The sequence below is a fragment of the Rhinichthys klamathensis genome, unplaced genomic scaffold, assembly GCF_029890125.1.
Source record: "Rhinichthys klamathensis goyatoka isolate OS25496 unplaced genomic scaffold, OSU_Roscu_1.1 h1tg000253l_1, whole genome shotgun sequence".
NCBI classification, from domain to species: Eukaryota; Metazoa; Chordata; class Actinopteri; order Cypriniformes; family Leuciscidae; genus Rhinichthys; species Rhinichthys klamathensis.
The window spans coordinates 387,596-398,060 of NW_026606775.1; the positions used below are offsets into that span (position 1 = coordinate 387,596).

The 10,465-nt window shown below is 37.5% G+C and overlaps 2 protein-coding genes across 2 annotated transcripts; both read left to right on the top strand.

Moving 5' to 3' along the window:
* Window positions 1-5,997: 5,997 nt before the first annotated feature.
* On the top strand, window positions 5,998-7,736 carry LOC130101129 (gastrula zinc finger protein XlCGF52.1-like). Its single transcript, XM_056266713.1, has 2 exons — window positions 5,998-6,294; window positions 6,535-7,736. Exons 1-2 carry the CDS (start codon window positions 6,210-6,212, stop codon window positions 7,656-7,658), a joined length of 1,209 nt encoding a protein of 402 aa, XP_056122688.1. The 5' UTR covers window positions 5,998-6,209; the 3' UTR covers window positions 7,659-7,736.
* A 476-nt stretch (window positions 7,737-8,212) lies between these two features.
* On the top strand, window positions 8,213-9,813 carry LOC130101148 (zinc finger protein 239-like). The gene is made up of 2 exons (XM_056266735.1): window positions 8,213-8,512; window positions 8,770-9,813. The coding sequence occupies exons 1-2, from the start codon at window positions 8,428-8,430 to the stop codon at window positions 9,585-9,587; spliced, it is 903 nt and encodes a 300-aa protein (XP_056122710.1). The 5' UTR covers window positions 8,213-8,427; the 3' UTR covers window positions 9,588-9,813.
* The last annotated feature ends 652 nt before the right edge of the window (window positions 9,814-10,465 follow it).

The following is a 10,465-nucleotide window of genomic DNA, read 5'->3' on the forward strand; positions in this document are numbered from 1 at the left end:
AACCTGTAAGAAATCGAAAGGACATAAGTACTCGTTCATTCGACTTTTGGCCTATAATCTATATTGAACTTGCGGAATCAACAATAAAATATATGTTGATTCAACGACAAGCAGGAGAAAGAGAAACATTTAGCCGTTTAGCTCCATAGACTCCCATTCATTCTGCACTCGCCTGCGATCACCTCCAGTGGAATTCTAATGGAACTGCAACCAAGATGATACACAATGGGGCTAATAGGAAGTGCCAAGGCTCTCCGTTAGACGGGCTCTGGCGCCACCCGGCAAAGCCAACCAACCATTCACCATCGAGTGCTGTCCCTCAGAACGCATCATCGACCGACTGCCACCCAATCAGCGCCGAAGAGGTTCCCACCAGCAACTTCGTCACAGAAGGGAACGCACGCGCTCACAGGAGCATCCAAACGCAAGTACACAATCTCCTAATTCTTGCTGAACCGGTGCAAGTCCTATTAAGCAAACGAACTAAGGTTGAATTACTAGTTTATTGATTCTTTCAGGTTGCAATCAAGAAATAGTGTCTAACGCTAGTGTAATATTAAATTTTCTATTAAACATTCATCAAAGCGTAAGAGACAGTCTGAGAATTAAAAATGATTTATTTCTTGCAAGAAAGGTTCAATTGTCCCACAGAGGTAGTCAATGTACAGTCTGCGAGGCAAATGAGACGAAGCATCAGAGGGGGAGAGTAGTTTTATACAGCTTATCTCAAGGTCTGTTCGTCTACCATAGATGGGCTAAAGTTCATTTCTCTCTAGTCAGGAAATAGTAATAATGACCTGAACTTTAGGGTTTGGTCATGCTTTCTCTTACTCTAAAACCGGCCTGTACTCTGACCTTTGGGGTCAAAAGTCCACCCATCTCTCCCCGTCCGCTCATCTCACCTGCTCGCCTCAATCAGCAGTAGCAGCATTCATTGGTTTGGAAGAGATGGGAATAATTCTGCCATAACACTAGACATTTGGGACTCCATTCATACTCAGTTAATAACATTACCTTGTCTGTCACTGTTTGAATGAATATTTGTGTGTTTTCGTTAGATTAGTTTGTGTGTATTAGAGTAGTTTAATAAAGTCTTGGTTGATTTTACATACAAGTGTCTTGTGCTGTGTGCTTACAAGTTACTGCCTTAAACTGTAGATTTCGTTACCTTGCTCATATAACCAGTGATCATAATTTTATGATATTATTACCGTAGGCCAGGGGATAATACAATGCTATCTCACGACCAATTCGTACGAATTCGTACAAGTGATTAAAAGGTGGCTAATTCGTACTAATTCATACGACCTCACCCGTACGATTTGTCTAAACCCACGTGATGGGTAGGTTTAGGGGCGGGGCCAGGGGTAGGTCATTCGTACGAATTCATACGAATTTGGTAACTCGTAAAATATGTACGAATTAGCAAAAATCATACGAATTTGTACGAGTGAGGTCGTATGAATTAGTACGAATTAGCCACCTCGTAAAATTCGTACAAATTGCCGTGAGATCGGGCTGGATAATATTATGTCCAGAATTAATAAAATACCCTAATCTCAATTTATCAGTGGACGAATAATTGATAAAGTGTTAAATATTAATTCTGAATAATTTGCAAGTAAATTAGGTTCTTATTCACTGTAATTAAATCACCCTTTGAGTTATACTGATCCTAGTTCCCTACATTAAAGGTGTAAGGTTAAAGCACACACCGTAAAAGATGGGGCTTTAATTGTTCAATTACTGGCCAGAATTGAACAGTAAAGCGCCTGCTAAATAGCGTGTGCGTGAATATGCTTAAGGATAAGAAGTTTAAAAATGATAAATCACCAAATCAAAGACGACTAGAGAAACATAGTCAGGAAGAAATAATCTAGAAAAGATTATTTAAAGAAAACCCAGAAAGGGTTAAATGTGCACATAAGAAATAAGTTAAAGAGTGAAGAAAATACAAATAAGTCTATACAAAGAGGCTAAGCTATGGCAGTAAATGCCCAGGAAAAATCCAGCAATATTTTTATACAAGCCTATACATGGGGTGATTCTCGTGTATTAGGATGACAGAAGATAGCCTTACAGGCAGAGACATCAGTCCAAGAGATGGAACCAGGAGAAATACTCCTTTGGCTTCCCTCCAAAGAGGGACTGAAAGCAGGAAAAATTAAGGAAAGTGAAGTAGGTCTAGCAGTATTGCAATGGATGCAAGAATTAGGGAAAAATCAAAACTATAATATACAATTACAGTGTAAAACCCCAGAAGCGGAAAATATAATGAAAACTATTAGCAAGCGAGATGAAGGCAGAATAGAGATTTATGATATGGTAGGTAAAGCACTAAAAAGAGAAAAAGGAGAAATACCAGACATGGAAAAAGTCAAGAAATATCAGCTTGGTATTAATGACTTTGAACAAGCGGAAGAAATCCGCTTGACAATACCAGTAAATGAAGAAGAGGACCGGGAAAGTGTTATTACAATTGCCCATCAATACACACCTACCCCAGAATCATACGAGCTAGAGATAGGCAGAATAAGACTGTGACTGAGAACAGAAGGGGGTGTTGTAATACTAAATGGAAATAAACACAGGACAGCTGGATCTGGAACAGCGGGGGCAATTTTTAGTAAACTAGGTATTCAAGCATTACAGGAGATAGAAAGTATGGACCCCAAAATTGCGCCAACATTGAGAGTAACCTCTCGGCTCCCTCAGTGGAGTTATGTAGCGCGTACGGTAATGACAGATTGCAGAGCTGTCGTGTAGTGCAGAACACAGCAGTAATAAGAGAAACACTAATTAGAAAGGAAAATCAAATACATATGACTTTAATGGGAACCGGGCAGTTTAAACATCCAGTAACGTCAGTAATAAAAGGAATAATATCGGCTATGGGGAATTACAGAAATGTCCCAAGAATGTCAGTTGACCATAAATGTATTAAAGCTACACTGTGTAACTTTTTTTGTTTATTCTTAGCTAAAAACACTTAGTTCTTTCAAAAATATGTGCTCATTAATGTATATTTACTTCGTTCAAGTAATAAAGTATTCTCATGAGTGTATAATATGCCATTGAAAATACATACGGGTAAGGGGTTCTAATGTCGGTCGCCATGTTGCCCCTGCATCTTGAAAGTACATTAGCCAAAGAGGGACATACCCGTTAATTCAAGCTTCGCCTTTCGCGAACCAATGATAAAAGTTACTTTACTAAGATTAGCTTGCATTCGTCTAGGAACCTGCATAACTGATGTTAGCAATGAAATGGTAAAAAAATAACGAAAACATAAAATTATTCATTTTACATAGATGTCATATGTTACCTGACAAATTAAATTACTGCAAATTATAATAGTTTTCTAAAATAACCTCATCACTTGAAGGAACACTCATGGACGAGGTCGAACTGGAAGCCATGTTAATCTTGGACTATATTGGCCACCGTAGGAGTTAAAACAAAATCGGAATTGAGAGGAACAGAAACTAATATTCACTGGATGGTCATATACCGTTTCACTGCTAGATGGGGGTAAAAATCACACAGTGTAGCTTTAATGACTAATATAAATCAAGAAGAACGAGAAAACATTCTTGAAAAAAGGGAGGAGAAAGACCAGCCAGGACCCTCTCAGCCATCTGCTCCTCAATGTAATGTACCTGCAGGGGTGATAAATGTACAACAGGGTGAGACAGAGTCCGAAGTTGAATCTGAAATTTCAGAGTTTGCATATGACTCAGACATGTCAGATTCTTCATTATCCTGTGCAGATAGTGAAAGCAGCGAAACAGAAAATATTAACAAAGAAGCTAGACTGCGGAATAAGAGAGGAAGACAAATTGAGTTAAAACGAGTGTCACACCGATGTAGGGTATCTGGACAGGCTCACATGACATAACCATTCTAAGTTTGGGGAAAAGCTTTTAACCTTTGACTCGCGTCTAGCAACTCACCAGCAAGCGCCAGAAAGTCTGTTCCTAATGGCGTTCATTGACACTTTCATAGCGAACGTGAGTTAAAACAAAAACACCCAAAAAACCAGCGATGAGCCAGCGTCACACACATACACGGACTCTCTGTGATACTTCCCCCACAAATGAAAAAAAAAAAACCCAGAAAACTCAAGAAAAATTAGGAGTAATAAGGCAGTTAAAAAGACAGAAAAACATTCGCAATCTAAAAAGGAGAGGATAGACAAAGCTGTTAAGAAGGAGAAAATCGACTCTGACACAGAATGAAGTTTAGCCGGCCAGCTGAAAAAGAGACTTTGTAACCCCAGAGGAAAGGAGGAAGATGAAAATGTATATATTGAAATTCAGGGGACGAATTATTTAATTGAACGGGGGCCGCAATTTCTATTTCAGCTGAGCCATTAGACGAAAACGGTACAATCCATGTACCACCATATGACGGACAAGTAAAAATGGAAAAAACAGGGGAAAGATATGGTATTACTATGATTGAGGGTTCTGAAAATTTATTAGCAGCAAAATACCTGAAAAAGACTTTAAAATTGAAAGAGGTGAATTATGAGCAAGAATTAGAAAGAATAGAAAAAGAAATGAAGGGTTCACAGTGGGCAACGAAGCAGTTAAAGGGTTAGTTCACCCAAAAATGTAAATTCTGTCAGTAAATACTCTCCCTCATGTTGTTCCAACACCGTAAGACTTTCGTTCATCTTCGGAACACAAATTAAGATATTTTTGATTAAATCTGAGAGCTGGATCACTCCTCCATAGGCTTCTTAAGGGATCGAAGCTGGCCGGCCCAAAAGTTATTACAGACATCGTTAAAATAGTCCGAGTGACTACAGTGGCTCAACCTTAAGTTTATCAAGCGATGAGAATACTTTTTGTGCGCAAAAAACAAACAAAAATAACGACTTTATTCAACTATTCATTTCCTTCCCTGTGGGCCTCGAGATTTCACGTAGTGGAACTGCGCAAAGCTTCTGGGTTGTACGTCACACACTCACACACATGACCAGCGTCGGCCAATAGTGAGCCTACGTGTGACGTACAACACAGAAGCGCTGCGCAGTTCCACTACGTGAAATGTAGTGGAATCAAAACCAAGAAACACACGAGTTTGGGTGGAACACTTCATGGACGTGTTTCACACTTACATTCTGACAAATGATGGAACTGTGTATATGCTGCTTGCCAAATATGATCAATTTAAAGACCTTGTTGTACCGTACCTTAGTTTGAAACTGGAAGCTTAACACAGTCAGAATAATTGCAAGGAGTGGGTGTTGATGAAGATGATGATTATGCAATTACTGTCTTGTTTAACGTCTGTTTTGCTTAGTAGTACCTTTATGTAACCCAAGTAGTAATGCTGCATAAAAATGTATTGGAAAATTATCTGCAAAAAATAATACCAATTACTATGATAATATGCATGTATATTTAACCATATAAAAGGAGTAGATACAGATGTTTATATTAAGTAACTTAGAGTAGAGAGCATTTATGTATTAGATAAAAATTGCTTTTAAGAAAGATGTAATGCTTTAGATAAGGTATATATTTTACAGACGGGAAAGAGAAGGGCAAAGAGGAAAAGGGCCAAGAAGAGAGCTACGTCGGAAACACCTTAAAAGGGTCATGGAAGACTTGGCAGCTCTCCAATTGATGACAGCAGGAGAGAGTCTGACATCGGCAGTGAACTGTTTGAGTATAAAAGACTGATGAGAAGACTGACCAGGCAGATACTGATTGAGCGGTATCTCTCGACGCCAGAAACCCAGCTGATTACACCTTTGATTTAGACCTTGCTTTGTATTGTAAATTTGCTATTAGTTTTTGGTTTAACTTTTATTTTTTTGAAATATTAACATTAATAAATATTTCACCAAAGATTTGCCATAGTCTACTAGTTGCACGTCTGTATTGTTTTTAATTGTTAGCATATGTTTCAGTATTATTTTAAGTCTAAATATGCATTAATGCCTTAGATTCTCTTACATATTGCATTGAAGAAATGTAAACTATATAAAGCACTTAAATCAAAATCAGCAGGCCAGAATTACAATATTCCCCTTTTCCAAACTCAATACTACACTCCAATAGGTGGCGCTAATGCGCCTTAAAGTGGTTTACAAACGATCATAAAACGTAAAAGAAGAATATGGTCGTTCTGAGAAGAAATAACAGGAGAAATCAAAGCAGAAACAGCTGAATTCTGTGTGTTGTACTATTATAAAGATGGAGATTATTAAAGTGGAGATTGAAGACATGAGTGATCCAGAAACATCCAGAATAAAACATGAAGATACTGAGGAACAAATAGGTTGGTGTCCATTTTTGATTCTTGATTGTTTACTGTTGAGAAACATTAAGCTTCAAGTTCAGCAGATTGGGTGTGATATAATAAGCAGGTTATAGATGATAAATTACACATTATCATAGTCTTGTTAAGAAGTTGTCAAAAGCATTTTAATTGTATTAACAAATGAATGACAGAATTAAACTTTGCCGCATCAAAGATCCGATACCTGATACTCTTAACCACATAATATTTGTATCTTAGACTGGATGGAAGTGAAACAGCAAAGACAAGACCTGAATGAAGCAGAGGGAAGTCATACCTTCACAACTCAAGGAACAAAAGCCAAAAATCTGCACTCCTGCACTCAGTGTGGAAAGAGTTTCACACAAAAAAGAAACCTTAACAAACATATAAGAATTCACACTGGAGAGAAACCGTATCCATGCACTCAGTGTGAGAAGAGTTTTACTCAAGCATCGGGTCTCAGGAATCATCTGCTCCTTCACTCTGGAGAAAAAACATTTATCTGTGATCAGTGTGGTAGAAAGTTCATTTTGTCATCACATCTAAAACAACACCTGAAAGTTCATTCAGATGAGAAGCCTTATGTGTGTTCTCTCTGTGGAAAGAGTTTTTCACGACTGGACTGTTTTAAACTGCACCAGAAAACACACAATGAAGTGAGAGATTATATATGTTGTGAGTGTGGGATGACCTTTACTAGAGATGACCATTTGAAACAGCACCAAAGAATTCATACTGGAGAAAGACCTTACAAGTGCTCATATTGTGACAAAAGTTACACTGTATCTGGAAACCTGAAAGTGCATGAGCGAATTCATACTGGAGAGAAGCCGTACGACTGTACTCAGTGTGGAGTTGGTTTTGCACGTAAAGACAGTCTGAAGAAACACACAAAAATTCACACTGGAGAAAAACCATTCGCTTGCCATCAGTGTGGAAAAAGTTTCATACAAAAACCACATCTTATCAAGCACATAAGTACTCACACTAAACAAACGCCTTACGTTTGCCCTCAGTGCAGATGGAGCTTTACAACTGAATACAAACTTAAGATACACCTACATGTTTGTCCTGGAGAGAAATCATACTCCTGTCCTCAGTGTGGAAAGGGTTTCGCACATAAATCAAGTCTTAGTTGTCATCTGCGTGTTCACTCTGGAGAAAGACCTTTTAAGTGTACACATTGTGACAAAAGTTTCACTCGGTCAGGAACCTTGAAAAAACACGAGCGACTTCATTGCAACCACCATAGACTGTCGAGAGAACGTGCCACTGCTTGTATGGGAAGAGTTTCGCCCAATCAGGAGGTTTCGGGACTCACAGAAAAAGCAGTTTCTCCCATCTTAGAAGTTGCTGAGTAGTCTATCAATGTGTACTATATACCAATATCAATGTATTCTGATTGTACATCATGAAATAAGAAATAAAACATTTTGTCTGCGGCATTAAGTTGTTTGTGAAAATATACAAAAAATGTATACCCTATTCAACAAACAGTTTTATTGTTTCATTTGTGACCATTTTAATCCAAGTTAAATCACAAAACGTCTAATCTGAATCATCATATTTCCTTGTTTAATTAGGTTATAACATTTATTCCAAACTTTCACTTCTCTCTCTCTCTCTCTCTCTCTCTCTCTCTCTCTCTCTCTCTCTCTCTCTCTCTCTCTCTCTCTCTCTCTCTCTCTCTCTCTCTCTCTCTATATATATATATATATATGAAATCTCATGGCTGACCAAATGTGGATGGTTGTAACACGACTTTCACATGTGCATCCACTGGACCCACAAAGATATGCCAACAAATGCCACAGTCTGCTATATTGCACAAGTCTGTATTGTTTTGAATTGTTAGCATATGTTTTCTTCAGTATTATTTTAAGTCTAAATATGGAGTAATGCCTTGAAGAATTTTAAAGTATATAGTGCACTTAAATTAAAATCAGGCCAGAATTACAATATTCCCTTTTTCCAAACTCAATACTACAGTCCAATAGGTGGCGCTAATGCACTTTAAAGCGGTTTACAAACTCATTAAACATAAAAGAAGAAGATGGTAGTCATGAGAAGAAATAACAGGAGAAATCCAAGCAGAAAAAGCTGAACTCTGTGTGCTGTACTATTATAAAGATGGAGATTATTAAAGTGGTGATTGAAGACATGAGAGATCCAGAAACATCCAGAATAAAACATGAAGATACTGAGGAACAAATAGGTTGGTTTATTCTTGATTCTTCATTGTTTACTGCTGAGAAACATTAACAAAGCTTCAGTTCAACAGATTGGGTGACTGAAATAATAAGTAGTATATAGATGCAAAATGCATTACAATCTTGTAAAGAAGTTGTTAAACACATTTTAATTGTATGAACAAGTAAATGACAGACCTAAAACTTAGCGTGTCAAAGATCTGATACCTGATCTCTGTTAAATCATCAGAGTTTTAACCACATAATATTTATTTTATTTTAGACCAGACAGAAGTGAAACCGCAAAGACAAGACTTGAATGAAGCAGAGGAAAGTCGTACCTTCACAACTCAAGGAACAAAAGCCAAAAAGCTGCACTCCTGCTCTCAGTGTGGAAAGAGTTTCACTCAAAACGGAAACCTTAACAGACACATGAAAATTCACACTGGAGAGAAACCGTATCCATGCACTCAGTGTGGAAAGAGTTTCACTCGTACATCAGGTCTCAGTAAACATCTTCTCTGTCACTCTGGAGAAAAAGCATTCAACTGCGATCAGTGTGGTAAAAAGTTCCTTTTATCATCACACCTAAAATCACACCTAAAAGTTCATTCAGATGAGAAGCCTTATGTGTGTTCTCTCTGTGGAAAGAGTTTTTCACGACTGAACAGTTTTAAACTGCACCAAAAATCACATAATGAAGTGAGAGATCATGTGTGTTGTGACTGTGGGAAGAGCTTTACTACAGTTGCCCAACTGAAACGGCACCAAGTAATTCATATCGGAGAAAAACCTTACAAGTGCTCATATTGTGACAAGAGTTTCGCTCAGTCTGGAAACCTGAAAGTACATGAGCGAATTCATACTGGAGAGAAGCCGTACCAGTGCACTCAGTGTGGAGTTGGTTTTGCACATAAGGACAATCTGAAAAAACACACAAGAATTCACACTGGAGAAAAGCCATTCGCTTGCCATCATTGTGGAAAAAGTTTTATACAAAAACCACATCTTATCAAGCACGTGTATTCACACAAGACAAAAGCCCTATATGCCGACAGTGTGGATGGAGCTTCACACTTGAATACAATTAATAGATTATAGCCTAATTAATGTTATTATTAATGTATCATTTTTATGAATCATTTATAATAAATAATGTGTCTCTGGATATCCCTTATTATATATACGTGAATGGATATCCCTTATTTTGCCATCCTAATCTTTAAGTCCCCAAATCCCAAATCAAAAACAGCACATTTGTTGTTTAAAGTTTTTTTTTAAGATGAGAAAATAAGCCAAGATACTTCTTTGCATAATCTCCATTCAAAATACTAGTGATATATATTGTTTCAAGTTTAGAGTTAAAGAATGTGAAGAGATGTCTTGAAATTAGTAAGAAAAGAGTTATAGTAATTATAAAGAATTCTATAAATTAAGTTCTTTCAGCTTGTTAATTAAGAGGGTAATTATATCCATTGATAACTAGAATAGTTATTTTGTCATTATTAATTGAACTGGATCAACCAGCAACAACCAAATTATGAAAAACAAATAAATATCAATAACAAATAACTTTAACCAAAGTCATTGAGAAGTCAGAAACTTCGCTCCCATCACAGCCATGTACTCAGGAAGGGGTCAAGGGATTTGCAAATATAAACAAATATTTCCCATAACTCTCTCACCGAGTGGGTGTAGGGGGTTGTTGACCCTTGATCGCAGTATTGTTTGTTTTCAGGAAACAGGTCAGTTGCCTGTTTTTTTCGGTGTATAGTTTGTTCAGAAGATACACTATATTGACAAAAGTTTTGGGACGTCTGCCTTTACATGCACATGAACTTTAATGATATCCCATTCTTAATCCGTAGGGTTTAAAATGGAGTTGGCCCACCCTTTGCAGCTTTAACAGCTTCGACTCTTCTGGGAAGACTTTCCACAAGGTTTAAGAGTGTGTTTATGGGAATTTTTGACCATTCTTC

Bases quoted from the DNA above. Each gene is read 5' to 3' on its own strand.
- LOC130101148 (XM_056266735.1), top strand. From the start codon at position 8,428: ATGGAGATTATTAAAGTGGTGATTGAAGACATGAGAGATCCAGAAACA. The intron at 8,513-8,769 runs GTTGGTTTATTC...ATTTTATTTTAG, and splicing joins AGATACTGAGGAACAAATAG to ACCAGACAGAAGTGAAACCG.
- LOC130101129 (XM_056266713.1), top strand. From the start codon at position 6,210: ATGGAGATTATTAAAGTGGAGATTGAAGACATGAGTGATCCAGAAACA. The intron at 6,295-6,534 runs GTTGGTGTCCAT...TTTGTATCTTAG, and splicing joins AGATACTGAGGAACAAATAG to ACTGGATGGAAGTGAAACAG.